Source organism: Toxotes jaculatrix, chromosome 2, assembly GCF_017976425.1.
Source record: "Toxotes jaculatrix isolate fToxJac2 chromosome 2, fToxJac2.pri, whole genome shotgun sequence".
Taxonomy (NCBI): Eukaryota; Metazoa; Chordata; class Actinopteri; family Toxotidae; genus Toxotes; species Toxotes jaculatrix.
Window position 1 is genome coordinate 7,614,140 of NC_054395.1, and position 18,609 is coordinate 7,632,748.

Here is an 18,609-nt window from a genome sequence, read left to right on the forward strand (position 1 = left end):
AGTATTCTGAGTAAGGGGCAGTTTGAAGATATACACTAACTAGTAGAACTGTTTTTTGTGTTTTCCAGCTGGGTATGAAAGACTAAGAGCAAGGCTTTCAAATGAGTCATAACTAGTTTAGGCTTAGGGTTGATTAATAAATCTGGAGTGGGAAATTGCTGCAACCCCTCCTCCTCGGCCTGTGTTTCAAGAATTAATATGAGTAGGGGTGTTGATTCATTTACACTAACATAGTCTTTTGGCTGCAACTAGGTTTCAGTAATGCAGAATTAAACAGTGTGATGAGCCACTATCAAATCGTGGACTAGGGATTTAGATGACACCAATCAAATATTTAGTAGTCCGCATTTAATTATCCTGATTTTTGGTTCTATTATAGCAGTCGTATTCATTTGTATTAGGTTTTTATGAATTAACCATCTTTGTTGATTTTGGTTTCTTTAATTTAAGTGGTCATGGTGCAGAGTCTCTGTGGGGTTTAGGGAGGATGACAGCCCTAAGAAAACTGCAGAGAGCCGTGTCACAGCTCTGACTTTCTAACAAACTCTTCCAGATTTCTAGCGATGAGAGCTGCACCATCCAAAGTGGGATGAATGCCTTCTCTCCTAATCAGACCAGATCTTTCCATTTGTCTATGTAGCCCACATTGTTTGCTGGACACCAACTCGACAGCCAGCGGTGACAACATGTGGCTACGTATGTTGTCACTGGTCAGGTTTGGCAAAGGTCCAGAGAAAACTATGGAGTCTGATATTCTCTGTTATTTTTCTCCATTTGCATTGCTAACTGCCCCTCAACCACAGCCAGGTTTACGGAAGTGAGGAAGTACACTTTTCTTCTTCAGCTCAAAACTGTACGTCTTCCTGCTGGAGAGACTGTCTTAAAATCTGTGTTGTTATCCCATATCATAGAACATATTTCAGCTTTTTATTCTGCCTTCCAATGTTGCTGTTCTTTTCTATTATAGAAATGAGTAGATCAGCCACTGAAAAAAAACAAAACACAAGAAGATAGAGGTGCTAACATACACGCACGCACGCACGCACGCACGTGCACGCGCACACACACACAGGATCACTCTAACATGAGGCTAAAATCCCATACACATGCACTTACACATATTGTAGACACACAGACACTCAAAAACACACACTCACAGATCAATGCTGTGTTCAGTCAGGTAGAACAGCTAAATCGCTGGCATTAGATTCTCTCGACCGACAATAAATATACATATAGCAGGTGAAATACACACATACAGACAGACAGACAGACACACAGACACACAGACACACACACACACACACACACACACACACACCTACGTGTTGAAACACTCTTCCTAACTCATCTGACATTATATCCAGTCAGGGCTGATATTTGAGGTTGTGGATATATTCATTTGTTTTTCTCAGCAAACCCCATGCTGGAAAGGGAGTGAAGGGCAGGGGAAAAACAAAAAGCAAGGTCACATTATTTTTTCCTCATGCAGGTTTTTTCCTTTGCTACTTGTTATTTTTGAAGGGGCCCTCTGTTGCTCACGGTTGTATTTGGGTAGTAAACAATTCAGTGGTCTGGTGTTGAAGCAGCATCCTAGAACAAAGGGGTTGCCATGGTGTGTGGAAAGGGATCAAATTTATTTGAAAGGAGTTTTTATGTTAAAGTTCTCTAATCATAGAGATCACAGTTAAATACATGTTAATTATTATAAATATATAAAGGTTTTATGGAGAAACTACAGTATGTAAGTTTTGTTGAATAGGGGCCACTGTGGTCTAAGGTTTGTTAACTTCAGCTAACATTAGCCAACATAAGCTTCTGATCAATTCTGTAAGTTGTACTGTCAAAGCTTGATTCAGCCTTTAATCTACATCCTGAGCCAGAGAAGACAATACAATATTATTTGCAACCAACAGGCAGGTGTGCTTTGTGTTTTGCTTAGTAGCCTGCCACTGTACAGGCATAGTCCTAACCCAGGATTTAATGTGTGTGTGTGTGTGTGTGTCTGTGTGTGTGTGTGTGTGTGTGTGTGTGTGTGTGTGTGTGTGTGTGTGTGTGTGTGTGTGTGTGTGTGTGTGTGTGTGTGTGTTCCCCAGCTGTGCAGCAGAGATTACAGATGGCTCTCAGTACTTTGTGCTGTTGATGATCACAGATGGAGTGATATCTGACATGGTCCAGACCAAAGAGGCAGTGGTCAATGTGAGTAAACAAACCAACACACACACTCACACACGTAAACAAATGCACACAGGGACTGATGGATAGCAGTGCCTTTCCCTCAGTCGCTCCTGTTACTGATGTGCATCTCAGCATCCAGTTTTGTGAGTTATGTTTCTGAAGAATCATGCTTCCTTTGATTTATGGATAAAAACAGCTTGGTTTGTCCCAGCAATCAGCGTTCTGTGATCAGCAATACCTTCAAAAAAAAAAAAAAAAGTACAAACGACAACAAATACAACTGATGTCAGTTGTTGGAGAGATCAATAGTTGTTTCAGAAACCTGTCAAATTAATGTTTGAGAGGTCTGATCCAATTAGATCTGTTCTGAATGATTTCTCTCAGACAGTGCAGAGTATTCAAAAAGTTGTTATCTTACTTGTACAGAGTAAACTGAACTCAAGTGAGGATATTTGCTTTAAATCCTCCAAATAATACTAATCTGCTGAGTTTTCTTTTTGTTTCTGTGTCAAAGTGTGTGAAGGTTTTGAAAGTGAAGGTTATGTTGATCTCCCATCAACCTTCAGCTGTAAGCATAGGATATTGGGTCACCTCACATCACTATGTCAAAATAATTTGAATCTCCTGAAAGCTCTGTTGTTCACCCAAAGCTTATAGGTGTCTCAATGCATCTGAAGGATCTAATGAATTAATTGTCTTTGCTGTTGTCTCCTGTACAGGCAGCATCACTTCCTATGTCCATAATCATCGTTGGTGTTGGGCCTGCTGAGTTTGACGGTGAGTGCTCTGTTTTAGTAGCAGGTGAAAATTTTTTTTATTTCAAAGTGAGTAAATGTAACAGAGGTGAGGAGGGTTAAACTCAGTGTCAAGAAATCACTTTAATTACAGAAGACAAAACCGTTTCAGTCATCCAGCCTTCATCAGTGCCACAATAAGGTAAATAACACACAGGTGATACACTTTAAGGTAATTGGCATTCCACCAGGCAAGGCAATCAGCACAAGGCACAAGGAAGAAGGTAAAGTCTCAGTCTGTCCATTAGACTCACTAAAACGTCTGTGTTTTTCACATAATGTATCAAATGCTAGCTGGCATTCATACATGGAAAACGTCTGACCTTTAAAACCTTTAGTAACGGTGCATATTCTCACACAGTCTCTCCAGGAACACATACATAGAGTTGTACTCGGTTGCTCACAGTAAAAGTGCCACACATAGAGACAGATGTCAGGAAGGCGTGGGTGGACGGGGGTTTCTGATGCTATCCAACCATTCGACATGCAGGTTGGAAGGAGTATAACTGCCACTTTAGTTTAACATGAATCAATGAACATATGAGCAACAACAATGCCTCTTCATAAGCAGGTTTTTTTTTGTCTTTGACTGTCACTTAGTGAGACAAGGAGCTGCAGTCAGGGAGAATTCAAATGTCAGTATCATCTTTACATTTAATCACATTAAACCGAAGTGATTGTTTGGCCACTTTGGGTCAGCACAAGAAACTGTAACCACCACACTGACTACTGCATTCAAGCTTTCCATTCTCACATGGCACGAATGCAGATTTACCACAAAACTCTTAGTAATGTTTGAAACACTGGGTCCTTGATTTCAGAGGTAAAATGACAAAAAGCTGGCTTTTCATTCTTAACTGGCAACCACTGATTTTGTTGTCTGAAATAACAACTGTCACTGGCAGGTTTTATCAGCTGCAGCCAGCTAGCTCATTAAAATGATAATTTATGCAGTTTCCCCATTGTGGGACTAATAAAGGTGTATCTTAATCTTAATGTTCGTTTAAGGAGTTGATTTTAAATTTAACCTTTATTTAACCAAGAAAGCCTCACAAACATTAAAAATATCTTCTTCAAAGGTTCCCTGGATAGGAAACAACAACAGTGAGTTATAGGGAAATAATACAGCACACATCAGATAAGTAAAACAAAAACAACAACAAAAACTAAAAACAAACTTATTGGCACCATAAAACAACCCAAGAGCTGTCTAGATGTACAAAAATAATTAGGTCCAATTCAAAACAATAACTTAATGAAATTAATATCCTAAGATTCTCAAATACCTGGATAAGGCTGGCTGGGGTTGCATGGAACTTCCCCAAATTCCAATTAATATCATAGAGATTTTTTATTTTTGAAAGGCTAATAAAACACACACACACAAACCCTCCAAACAAAACCACTTCAAGATGGTGAAGGTTCTTCACTATGAGCTAATGCTTTCACTTCACACACAGTTTGTTCTGAACCTACTGATTAGAGCAGCTTTAAATTCTGCAGCATGTTTTGTTTTTATTCCAAAGTAAGATTTTTTTTTTTCAGTTAAAGACTCTCTGTTCACTTTAATGTTCCTCAACAAAACACATTGCATGTATTCTTACAAACATGATGAACAGCTTTTCTGCCCCATATAATATAATATAGGAACCTACTCAGTTCTGCTCTGTAGTGCCTCTGGTGGTCAGATTCTCCACAGAGATCAACAGGGCATGTAGCTGAGCAGAATTTGTCAGCAAGAAGTGTGCACTGAATAAATCTGAAATGTAAACTGTCTTAATTAAATTCAGTAACCTTGACACTGCAAAGACACAAATGTGTTGTTTCATATAAAGGGCAGCACTCACATGGACCTTGACTTTTAGCTGACTTGATTGGGAGTCAGCAATGGCTAGTGAGCGAACAGGAAACCAGTGTAGCAGCTGTATTGTAATTGGTTCTTCATATACACCAGTATGCTGTTCCTCTTCCTGGGAGAGTTGCTGGAGAAAGTCAATGGAGTCAAGTGTGCAGGCATCTTACAGCCCACAGATCAATGAATGGCTTTTCAGTGGGGACTGTTTTTGTATGTGTGTGTGTGTGTGTGTGTGTAGTCTGTTACTGTTCAGCAGGGTGTGACGACGTAACACCTCATCATTGTTCTTGATGGTCCATCATTTTCTACTTGTTAAAGCAATCGAATGGTGGGATTGGTAGTGAAAGCACTCAAGCATGTTTGGAGGCCACAGGGTCAAACTGGCTTAATAGCACCTGGCAGTGCGTGTGTGTGTGTGTGTGTGTGTGTGTCTGTGTGTCTGTGTGTCTGTGTGTGTCTACACCTCATTGCGAGACTTGCCTCTGTTTGTTATTTACTCTACCTAGAGTCTGTGTATTCCGTTTCTATGTGTTTCTTAGTGTTTTAAAGCTACTAGCATGTCACTTTCAATATTATCCTGTCAGTCCTACAGTTAGTTCTCATATTTTGTGGCTCTGTCAGAGTGTGTCTGCTGCTTTGACCTCACATTGTGCTCAGCCACCTTTCCATGGCGGTGTGCCTTTGCCAGCGTGACTGCAGATGCAGGATATATGCTGTCCAGCTGTGTGCAGGTGCTGTTTTTTAAGACCACAGATTAAAATTTCTATCAGAGCGCAATTTGGGAGCAAGCACCTCCTCCTATATTTGGCCACAGCTGAAATAGGTGTCTGAAAGCGCTCCTGTAGCTACACTCTTCAGCTATTCAGCGTTCCCCATGAGGGGCCGGAATTATTTTCATTTTCGGACCTGTAGTGTAATTGCGCATCGTTTTTGCTTGAGGAATGACGTTTTTGGTGCATAAAGTGTTCTAACCATTCTCCGCTGAATACCTGTTCTTCCTCCCATGCTGTGTTCCACTTCAGCAATTACGTTATGAAAATACAAAAGAACATCCTGTACCTTCATTATAATCTCCCTTGGTGGTTCCAGTATTGAGTCATACTCTCTTCTTCACTTTCTGTCCTCTTAGCTATGGAGGAGCTGGATGGAGATGAGGTGAGAGTATCCTCCAGAGGACGTCTTGCTGAGAGAGACATTGTTCAGGTACTCATCATAATTCTGTTTAACTTCGCAGGTTAGACTTGAGAGCACGTTTCTGTCAACAGTAACAGCATGGGGGAGTTATCCCCGGAGGAGGGTGGCTTACGTTCAGAGCACAGCCTCAAACACACACTGGGAACTGCCTCATACAGTATAGAAAAACCGTCTAGTGGGCCACTGAACAGGCAGTGTTTGCTCAAGGGCAGTGGTGGAAGAAGCATTTAGATCCTTTACTTAAGTAAAAGTATCAATATAGCAAATGTAAAAAAAAAAAAAAGTCCAATTATCCAATAATAATAATCCAAGTAAAAGTCCTGCTTGAAAAAACTACTTAAGGACACAAATATTAACAGCAAAATGTAGTATTGAAGGAAAAATACTGGTTTGTTCCCTCTGACTGATTTATCTGTTATTGTTGTACCTACTGGAGATGAATTTAGTTTAAGCTCCTTATATACAGTTTTTTATCTCAGATAAATCTGAGTGGTCATGAGATGATTAATGGGAGAAGATGGAAGAAAACATAACAAATATGTTTTCCGGTTTTGTTTTTTTTCTCAGATTTTTGGCGAGATATTGGATTATTTGAACACATATTTTGAGATGAAACTATAGAAGCCTATAAGGGACTATATTCAAATGATATTGAAGATTTAAAAATGAAAATGTAATTCCACAATAGCATTAAAATTTTCCGCGTGTATGTTTGATTTAAATACAAATGAATGCATTTACATACATTTACATGTTGCCGCACTCTTTGCTATTTGCTTTTTAAAACACCCATATGAGTATGTGAAAAATATTGGATTATTACATTTTCAATTTCATTTTTTGAATGTGTTTATGGCAAAGTACAATGCTGTAGTGGAATGACATTTTCATTTTCAAGTCAACATTATAATTTTAATATAGTCCCTTACAGGCTTCTATAAATCTTCACTGGGAAACACTTCAACAACGTGATGTTTGCTCACTCGCTCATCCACATCGTGTCCAGTCAGGAATTGGTTTTAGTTCAGTTTTGATCACGGTCAAAAGAAACAAAAAAAAAGTCAGACATTTGCCAACTTCATTCCCAAGATATTGAATTTAATATTTACATGCAAGAGGACCCTCTGAGAAAATGATCTATGTGGTAGATATAGGGAATCCCTCAAGAACACCACTTCCATCTCAGAAGAATAATCCACTGTGCCACACTGCCAAACCAGGGCACCATGACATTGTTGACTGGACAATCGACAGAAAATTAAACTATTTTGATAAGCTAGTTTAAGTGTGTGATTTCTTTTCAAGAAAAGTATGACAAGATGTTAGAGGATGTCACCCTGGACTTTAAGTCCAAAAGTCCAGGGTGTGTTTAAAAGTGTGTCTACAAAAAATATTTTTCTATCAATGTGTGGTCATGGGATTATTTACAATAAAAATGTGCTAATAAAACTCTTAAAAATTAAATTCATATCCTGTAAAATAAAAAAAAAGTTTTATTGGCCACCATTTAAAAACAGGTTGCTCAAAGCAAAAACAGTTTCTTCTCCTCACCAGATGGTTTTTATATTATCATTTTTAAATTCAACAGCAGAGAGAGCAGCTCTTTCTTTAAATTGTTTCTCACTGACTTTTTTAAAACTTTTATAGTGAGCAGGGTCTGATAAAAACCAGATCTGGCAACAGTAAACAGTAATTTTAGGGAAGCATTTAGAGATATGAGAACACAAAAGGGAAGCAAATACAGTGACCTATGATAAAAGCACATCACTGGATTTTATATAATGTAGGCGAAGACCGGCCAGTCAGCTGGCAGAGCATTAGGAACAATGATAAATGAGCGCTTACAATGAGAAATGTATAGTGGCGAGACATTGAGAGGAGACGTGCTTATAGGAGATTGCAAAAGTTTAATTCTAACAACGTGACAGTGGTTATTTAGATAAAGATAAGTATGTAGCCCTAATTTCAGCACTGGTATCATTTTATATGGCTTAAGTAAAGTTAATTAGCTGTAAATTCCTACATCCTTAAAGGGTTTGACCTGATTGCTTTGCCCTGCTTCTATCAGTGAACACAGAGAAAAGCACTGTTTAATGATAACATATTAAATATGTATAATGTAGATGACCCCACACCAGGTTAATAGCCGGATGATTTATGCTTCCTCTCTAAAGCTGTATTGATATTGCGATCATGTTTTCACAGTCTGCAGTTTGGTTCACTAACAGCAGTAATCACATTTGCATGCACACAGTAATCCTTTGATTGCCTTTAACCTTATTATGACAATAATTTAATCAGGGTGTTTACACTTGTAGCAGAAAAAAAAAAACGAAGCTCAGTCACTTTGCACTTGTTATTGATTTAATATGATGACTGGCTTCTCTGTGGCAACATTGATCAGCTTCTTCCTGTGATAAATTAAGGTCATATTGCTCAGTTCAGACTTAAGCATCATAAACTGATGGACAGTTGTGGTGAGATGTTTGTGCAGGTGGACATGTCTGAAAACAGAGGTGTCCTAATTACAGTATTCTGCAGTTAGGACTAAAATATGTTCATATTATTTCTGTTTTTCTGTATTTATTAAGTCCTGGTTATATTCTAAATTTGCATATACAGTGTTTTAGTATTTCCCCTTTTTTTAGTATGATGTGCAAGAATGTATGGAAATGTACAGGTTGCATAAAAGGATAGTTGGATAGTTTGATATACAGCCTTTTTCAGACATGTACCTCACTGCAAATCTAACAAAGCAGACCTCTGTAGCCGCTCCTTATCTTTGCTTGAGTGTAACAGCTCCAGGCCACATTAGCCGCAATATGTCTGGTTCTGCTGCATCGCTTCTGATAGTTTTTTTTTAACTGTCCATCGGGGATCCAACAGTATTATTGGAGTGCAACGATAAATCGATGGAGTGCTCTGAAAGTCATTTTATGAGCAAAAATGCCAAAAATGCACTCGTTCCAGTCTCTCTCACTTTCTGGTTTTCTTAGCTTTCTAAAATGGTAGATTGAATATTGTATCTGAAATCTTTCCAAACCTTATGCAACCACAATAACTGTAGCAGCAACTATCTATATTTCCAACTGTGTGGATGAAGCAGAATATCTGTTTACATACACGCAGCATAGGAGAAAACAGGAATTACTCAAGAGTCACAACTTACTGTCTTGTGCACTGTGACACTCTCTAAAGTACGCAGCATAAATCATTATCTAATCAAAGATTATGAGGGTATTCACTATGAGAAGAGAGGGTGAATGCCACATTAGTCATTAATTAAAACTTCAATGTCAAGCTAAGTTTTAAAATCCCTCACTGATGCAGCCTGTGAGAGAACTGACAACACTTTATCCTCAGTTTGTTGCCTCCTACAAGATAAAACGACATCTATTGAATCAGGGACGACAACCGTAACATCCACATACAGTTTATAACCAAAATTCTAATTATTATTATGATTTCACTTCCCTCTGTGTTCAGTTTGTTCCATTCAGAGACTACATCGACAGATCTGGCAACCAGGTCCTCAGCATGGCCCGACTGGCTAAAGACGTCCTCGCCGAGATCCCCGACCAGCTGCTGTCTTTCATGAAAAGCCGAGGAATTGAACCACGACCGGCGCTTTCCTCCTCGCCGTTACCGGGGCTACACCGGCATATCTGACCCTGACACAGGCACGGCCACTCATCTCTGACTTTCCACCCTGACTCTCTCTCTCTGTCTTTCTTTTCCCCCCTCTGCTTATCTACGCTCACTTCCCATGCTACTGTTTGTCACTTTAAAGGAGCAGAAGGATTCACCTGTGACTTGCCCTCTTCCTCTCTTATCACCGGTGAAGTTAAACAGGCACATCAGACCGACACAGCAGGCGCTCATCCCTGACTCACCTGCTGTTGTTCCTCATCTCTTCCTCTCTAACTCACCCTGTTATATAGCATCACTTCCCATTTACTCTATGAAAGAGCAGTGAGACTAAACCATGACTGTTCCTTTTCTCCCTTCACCAGACACTTTTTTTTTCTTTTTTTTTTGTTCAGAAAAGATTTTATGTGTCCTTGTCCTCAGCAGTGTTGACACTTCTCATTTGGCACAAGTCCCAGGAAGTGTAAGACACAAAATTTAATTGCAGCTAGTCCCTAGATAAAAGCAGAGCCCTTGATGAGCAATATACACCAGCTTGGATCAGGTGCTTTGGGGGTATTTTTTGGCTACAGCTTGACTGTAATTTATCTGAGTAATTGGTCACCATTATTATGATACTTCTCTATCGTCATTGTCATCGAGCTGTGCCGAGCAATTAGTTTAATCCAAACAGATGAAACAGAGAGGGGGATTCAGGGAGACTCTTTGGGTTTCTCATGTGGACGTCATACAGAGGGTAAGTGTTGGCAGGTCTTGTGTGGGGGTTCCGGTCACATGTTCATTATTACCAGTCACACACACACACACACACACACACACACACACGCACGCACACACACCTCTGTCTGCCATATTACACCCACCCTCTCTTTGCCCAGCATGGGCTGAGGCTGGGTGCAGATTCCCCCCCTGCTGTTAGAGAAATGCCAGTCTCTCCGGCTGCCCTGCAGAGAGGTGGAGGAGGAGGAGGTGGAGGAGGAAGGAAGGGAGGAAGGAAGGAAGGAAGGAAGGAAAGAAGAGACAGGGAGGAGAGAAGAAGGTGGAGGTGGGAGTAAATGGAGAAGTGATGAGAGTGTAAGAGAGTGAGGGAGAAATGGAAAATAAATGAAAGACAAGGTTTAAAGAATGTGGAGGAAAATGACAGATGGACAAGGTCGCAGGGAAGAGGAAAGCATCCAGGGATCTGTTTGATGCCAGAGGGGAGAGAAAAATGGGGGAAACAGACGGTGGCAGATGAGAGGCTGAGTGTGAGAGAGCAACAGAGAGGAAGACAATAGCCCAGTGCTGTCTTTAGTTTAGTTTGATTAGTTTTTGTGTGCATATTTTTGGGGAAATAAATCTCAATGAAGGGTAAATGCACATCCTCCAAAAAGCAATATACCTGACTCCCAGTGTAATGTTTGCCCTATGCATGTCCCTCCCTCTCCCCTGCCATGACTTGACATTTTATTCCCAGGCAGACTGAAGCCCTGCACACAGTGGGCAAAGTCTGCCACCTAGTGTCCATGCTGTGTAGAGCAGGGTGTCTTAATTATGCATGACTAACTGTACATTCCTATACTAATTCACACAGTACAGATGCATGACCTGATGCAACCGACCTTACTATCCATGATACAACACGGTCAATTCAGACATTCCAAGAGTTCAAATAGCAGAGGAAACCATGTTGATCATAAGGAACAACAATTCTGTGTTCTTATGACGTGAAATGTGTCACTTCTTGAAGACGTTTTGTTAATGTCAGTGTGATGGTGGTGGCTTAGAGGGGTGTTTACGCTGTTTAATGTGATGTGCAAGTATATTCCTTTTTTTTCTATTAACTTGTACAATAATTAGTTTAATCGTCAAGATTTCTGCATGTTGGGGATTAAGCGTGTTACAGTGTTCAAGTCTGTGTTGTCATTGCAACAAATTGTCCAGAAAAAACCCAAACAAACAAAAAAAGAAAGCGAGATAGAAATATATCTCGAGGTAATATGCATTTTATCTTGTGTCTCTGTACATTTTCATTTGATTTCAGAGCCAACGTGTGTGCGGAGTCTTGCAGAAACCTGGTATGTTCAGTCACTGAAGCTTGTGAATTTCCCCATTGAGAGACATGTATTTTTGATATTTTGCATTGATGTGGCCTTTTCTCAAGGTCATAAAACCCAGACATGGAAGGTCTCTGCAAGACACCTACGTATCAGTAAGTATGGCCACACCAGCCTGTAGTGTGATTTCTGTACAAGAGCATTTTTGTCTCTCTTATCTTTGTCTTATGCCTGTATGGACATGTCTATATTCAGCATACTGATCATAGTGTTTAAAAAGAAGATGGATAAGGTTACATTGTATATATATATATTACAGTACAATATGTTTCCCACTCATTTGCTTACAGTAGAGCTATAAAAGCCTTTTAAATTTGTGTCTAATAATAAATCTATATTGTATGTTGATGTTTTTATGAATGTCCAAATAAGGAGAATGTAGAAGTTTAGAAACCCTTAACTGTTTTGACAAATATCTTATCGTGTTTTGATATGAGGTTTGACTAAGTTTGTGTTTACTCATATCTCCTGAAGTTGATGAACTGCATTACAATATTACCAAACATAAAGCGACACAATCTCATCATTGTATGTTGTTGTTGTTTGTTCCCAGGAAGATGATTTAAGGTGGCAAGTTGACGCTATTACCGTACTCCTGGTGATGATTCATGCTACAACACAACACGCCACTAAGCTGCCTCCCATCAAAATAGCTTATACCTGCTTGATTCAGTAAACAAATTAAAGCACTTTAACACACAGTTCTACAATGGTGGTTGTAGAACTGGTGATTTACAGCATTTGTAGAGCCTTCACTAACCCCCCCCCCCCCCCATCTGTTTCCATCTTGTGTTGAAATAAATATTGCACCTGATAAAGAGCTGTCATTCAAATATAAATGTTAACACCATATCTGAAATTGAATGGGTGTAAAACGTAGCTTCCATGTAATTTGTTTTCTTCAGAAAGTTGTGATTTTATCTGTAAAGTAGTGGGAACATCTAACATCTTCATACCACTTCCTGTTGTGTTTACTGTGAATTTACGGCAGAAAAATATTTATGTCCAAGTTAAATGCATCACTAGCTATAATCCCAAGTTTGTGGTTTAGTTTAGCTTTAAGCAGAGCAGGTGGTGCCTGACTGACGCGCTTTCCTCTTGGGGCTTAGTGTAGCTGTGTGTATTCACTGCTGTACTTGTCTCTGCTCTCGCTGCCCTCAACACTTCGCCTACAGGTCAAACTGTAGCCGAAGAATGCTGAAGAGACGGCACGGGAGCCTGGGGGCTCAGCAGATGTACCAGAGTCACAGTAGACTTGTTAGGCTTGTTAGCCTGTGGATATTACTCCTAATTCCTGCTGCCTCCAGACTTAAGGGAGACTGCTGCAGTTTGGTTGAGTTATATAACTTTTAGCCTGTAAGTGATAATAAGCGATTAGCATTTTAATTTATTTTCTCCAGGTTATTATTTTTATTTCTGGTACTGTAATGATACAACATGTACACAAGTTGATAAAGTTTTGATGATTTAAACACTTCAATTTCATAAGTTTTCAGCTTTTTGTAGCCTGCAGGAAGGACAATGAACACACTGTTTCACTTCCACACTTCCACATAGCGACATGTGAGTGTGCTCTGCATTATTATGGCTTGAAAAGTGCGCAGCACTTCAAAATACTTTTAGAGGTTCATACCCAGAACATACTATGGCTAAATAACACGCACACCTCCCAGCACGAGGCCTTCAACACCAAACTGAGAAAAAAATGTCCTTTTGTGTCATTGAAACAGTTTAAGGGCCTTCACCTCACTGTTACCATAAAGTTAGAGGCTTATTTTCATCTGCAGTCCCTGGCAGGTTGGTGCCATCTAACAAACATAGAAAGAACATATACTAAAGCATGTAAACATGTAAACACTGACAAAACCACATAAACTCACCAAAAAATCGAAAACTATGACATAGCCACTACTCCAGATTATGACAGCATGTTTAATTGTCCACTAATCACTGTTTAATAGAGAGAGAGAAAGAATTAAGAGGTGTGGTGTTTCAGAATGTTTCTAAATAAAATGGTTAGTAATAAGCAGAAACATGTATAGCTGATTGATGAAAACATTTACAACAACCACATGGCACTTGAATAAATGCAGACACACTTCTCTCAGTCCCGACCTGTAAGTCCCTGCATAGTGCTTCACTGAACAGATTGTTTATTATTGTGTAAGTATGCTGCTATGTAGACTCTAGCAAAGTGGAGAAAAAGTGACTAAACATATCACTGCACAGAGGAACAGTTGGTGCTGGACATGCTGCAACGGCCTATTAAACATAATGACTTAAAGAGCCAGAGAAGCAGCTCTGCCTTGATGTAAACATGCTACTAAAGGTGTTTTGAAGCAGGCAGGAGTCAAGGAGACACACAAGGAGGGTGCATTCAGAGGAAGTGAGGAAGTGAAGGACCGCACTGTAGAAGCTTTAAACATAGTGGAACGTGACAGCAGGTTATCTCTCAGACACTCGTAACCTTTCATACCTTTCACGTACGAAAGATGATTTCATTTTCATCCCTGCTGCAGCTCTGCACAACAACAACAAGCAGATGCTGATGTCATTACAACATGCTTTTTTTCTGACGTTTGAAACAAAATTTTTTATGAGTATGTGGAAAGAAACAAGGAACAACATCTGGCAAAAACGTGTTTTTTTTTTTTTTTAAGAGACTTGAACAAACCAGGTTTTGTGGGGACTTTGGGTAATAGGTCAGGGAGGCTTAGCTCAGGGAAACTTTGGGCAAATATAAATGAAGCTTTCAAGCTTGAAAAAGAGGAAGAAGAAGGAGGCACACTTGAAGTTCGCAGCAAGCTGCTTGAGGGCTACTAGAGTTGGACAGAGTACTGTAAGATTGTGTGTAACACTTTTCAAGAAAATTGCTTAAACTACTGGTCTCAAACAAAGGCCACTGAGGGTTTTGTGCCTGTTCCAAAGTGGTTTCCTCAAACATTAACTGGAACCAAGTTTAAGTGTAGCTCAGCAAAGCTACAGGATCAGTTATGAGAATATAAAATGACTGTGACTTAATTCAAAGTGACAAATTCGGCTGTACACACTGCAAACTAAAGCTGAGTAAATAATCAAGGAAACATAATCATGTTGAATTTTAAAAGACTCAATAAAAGTACCAGTAGTATTACCAATCACAACAATGTAGCCTTTCTGTTTTTCCACTTACCTCACCACTGAGCTGCTTTATAAAACAGCTTTTTGTTGTTGTTATGCTGTCACAGCTGAGAGGTGCTGTGGACAGAGTTATAAACCATAGAGAACCATGTCGGCACAATCATACGCTGTGTAAATCCATGCAATGTCTCTCCTGAGGGGCTGAGTCGCAACCTTTTAAAGGAATAGTTTGAAAGTTTGGGAAATGCAGTTGTTCCCTTTCTTACCAAGAATTAGTTGAGAAGACTGATACCACTCTGAAGTCTGTACGCTGAATATGAAGCTGTAGTTGACAGCCGGTTAGCTTAGCTTAGCATAAAGACTGGCGGCTGGAAGGAGGAACTCACCTTGCTCTGATCCACCAACCAGCACCTCAAAATTTAGTAACATCTCATCACATCTCATTTGTTTAAACCACACAAAAACCAAGAAGAGACTCTGAGAAGAAATAGTCCACCTCATAACCCCTTGGAAAACTTCAACTTGAGGTTTTACTACTATTTGTCTACAATCTGAACAAACACAGAATGACAAGTTAATTTGTGAGCTTTAGAGGTGCTGGTAGGTGGATTTTGTTACCTTCACACAGAGCCAGGCTAGGAGCCCCCCTTGTTTCAAGTCTTTATACTAAGCTAAGCTAATGGACTGCTGGCTCTAACTTTATATTTAGTGTAGAGACGTGAGTGGTGTCACTCCTCTTATCTAACTCTCAGCAAGAAAGTCAAAGGTGTTTTTCCCAAAATGTATAACTGTCACTTTAATCATTTACATTTTAAAGTCAAACTTTATAAATTATTTAACACAGAAAAAGATACATTGGGTAACAGTTTGTGGTAGGACACTGGAGGACAGACTCAGCTCCCACTGCACCTTCTGGCTAAAAATACATTCACTTACTGTAACTTGAGCAGGTATTTTGTATCATCCGCTAAATGGACAGTATGTTCTGCCACCAGTTCAACAACAATTATGTTAACAGCATACTTGGATGACATTGCATCTTACGTACTGTATTCTCCATATGTCAGTTAAATCATTTAAATCCACTCAAAACTAATTATTTCAGTGTGAGCATGCAGTGCAGTCCAAAACTGTTTGACAGCGCTCCTCTTCCTCATCATTGTCTCTTGCTGTGGCTGGAATCTGTGAATAGGAAGAGACATAACTTAAAGCCATTAAATCATGAGTTGGCCACCGTGGTGTACATACTGATGCAAACCATTTTTAGATCAGAACAGACAAAGGAGGAAGGGGATATTTAATACCCCTGTTTTGGAGCTTGAATAAAGGCAAAGCTTTGTTCTCTGTGTCTGTAAACGGTTTGGATTAGGAATACAGATCCAGGACTTGGAGGCATAATATTCTCTGTGGAGCATGGCAATAGCCATGACAGCAGTGCTTAACACTGCAGCCTCTGTCCTGGAGAAAGAGCAGTATCTGGGACCTGTGGAGTTTTGGAAAACAATGATGGTGTTAACTGGATTCATGATTACATTTTACAGCATAGTAGATCAGAGCAGGAAAAGGTTATGCCAAGGTGTAACACTTAAAGACTTTTATTATGTCCAGCACCATTTTTGATACTATTTATGGTTAACTTTTGCCTCTCTCTATGGTCCAGTCAGGGCATACTAACTGAAAAGGGGTAAAAGAGTTTTTATTTATTTATTTTTTAGCGTATTTATTTAAGATAGCGTGAGTATAGGTCAATGGGAAAAGTTGAAAAAATGTGCAAGAAGTCTTCAGCATTTAGGCTCCATCAAGATCTCATCATTTTACAGGTGGAGTCACTTCTTTAGTATTAAAACAACATGCACAATGAACCTTCGGCTCATGGTTTGTTTGGTTCTGCTGTAAAGAGATACACCATTTACTTGCCTTGTGTTTCACTTCTGTCTGCTGCTCATGGTTTGTTTGCTGCCCCCACTGGTTTGCGTACTGTTGTCACATTGTGGTTGGCTGGCAACCAGTGAAGACTCAGTGGAGTCTTTTTACCCTTGAACCAGGCTTACCAGGCAAGTGTATTCCCCAAAACTATTGCTTTAAAGATGCATTTGATGTAGAGTTGAGAGGATCTGAGGAGTCAGGTGATAATTACCTCAGTCATTTGATCCATTGTTAATATAAAAATATTGATTACTGCAGCTTTATATAAAAATTTTAAATCACACGCTTTTTTTTTTATTGAAGGCAACATTTCACTTATTTAGTGGAAGCTCACAAGCTGCCTGAAGTACTTGTTTGCTTCAGGTAATAAACCTTGGACTGAGAAATGTAGCAATGTAATGAAAGGAAAACAAGGTTGTTTTTTATGCACCTGATCCACTTGGCCACCAGTGATAGAATGTATTAGTGGAGACAACAAAACAAGGACATTAATCTCACAGCAGGCATTATGTGAATTTTGCATATTTTGGTGCCATCCATGGTGCTGTGGATGTGAGTAGACTGCATTTCCTCCACATTAGCACCAGGTATTTATCAAACGCCCACTGGCAGAGAGAGATGACACTGCTCCATTAGTTCTTTTAGATGGACTATCTGATTTCAGATATCAGGTTGAATAGTGACTAGCCTATTTGCACAGGACACTGTTGTTTCATGTTGTCAATTATTCACCCAAAAATCCTTGATGGGAGAGAGCTCTGCTTTAGATGATGAATGATAATTGAAGAGGTATAAAAAATGAAAATGTCAGAATATTTCAGAAAATTCCCACAAACAAATGTGTGTAGGCCCAAGTAGGCAAGTATTTGCCAAGAAGGCTCGACCCCCCGATGTTTGTTGACAACAGTTAAAGACCTTGAAAAGAAGGTGAAGAACTCTGACCTGCTCATGTTTTTATAGGTTAAACAAATGAAAAGAGAAGAAGAACAAACAAGTGCAGGATATAGGGACTATGGGTAATTTAGGTCAGTCTGTCTTCTTTTTCTCCATCTGTCATTTCTTCTCTTTTAAACATAGTGTAACAGAGCAGGAGCAGCTTCAATGACAAAAACAGTTCAAAAATATCAAAGTCTTCTAAGTGAATGCGGTGTGGAAAAGTGAACTCTGTTACATATCATGTGCGTCATTGTGTCTGAAGTCATGGTTCATTAACCTGCCTCTCTCGTTTTCTCTCTCACTCTCTGACCTTGAAACATAACTGGACTCACTTCTGACCAAAGTGTCGTGAGTTGCTTCACTCTTCATCCACTGCCACCTGGTATCACATTTTTTTCTCACAGTCACGAAAATCGGTCTATTGAATTGTGTCCCGGTGCAGGATTGTTTGTCTTTTTATGTGTTTCACAGAATGAAATTTAAACCCGTGTAGTTCTGACTGCTGTTATGAAGCCTCGATTCCAGGAGCTAGAAGTGACGTTTGGACAAGAAGCTGGAGTTGACCCTCGTGGCAGCTGCTAATGCAAATTTTGACTGGCGAAAAACAGGCATAAATCTATCTATTTAATCTACATATGTAAATTTATTTGTTACCGGGAAAGTGAACACTAGGAAATCTGCCACTGTTGTCATTTTACACTTCATATGTGCTGTGTGAGAATGAAAGCTTGACATAGTCAATTCACCTGGTTCAGGCATCTAATTTAATGTCCCCTGGATGCCTCCCTCTGCAGGTATGGGCACGTCTTATTTGGAGGAGACCCCAGGGAAGAAGACTCTGGTGAGATTTTAAATCCTGTGT

At 39.6% G+C, this 18,609-nt stretch overlaps 1 protein-coding gene across 3 annotated transcripts in view; it reads left to right on the plus strand.

Moving 5' to 3' along the window:
- Positions 1-9,690, plus strand: part of LOC121191646 (copine-9-like) — a 71,018-nt gene extending 61,328 nt beyond the window's left edge. For all 3 annotated transcript variants that reach the window (XM_041052929.1, XM_041052912.1, XM_041052921.1), the window contains exons 18-21: positions 2,097-2,199; positions 2,898-2,955; positions 5,957-6,030; positions 9,508-9,690. In XM_041052929.1, the coding sequence (XP_040908863.1) occupies positions 2,097-2,199; positions 2,898-2,955; positions 5,957-6,030; positions 9,508-9,690 (418 nt within the window). The remainder of the gene's footprint in view (positions 1-2,096; positions 2,200-2,897; positions 2,956-5,956; positions 6,031-9,507) is intronic.
- Positions 9,691-18,609: the final 8,919 nt, after the last annotated feature.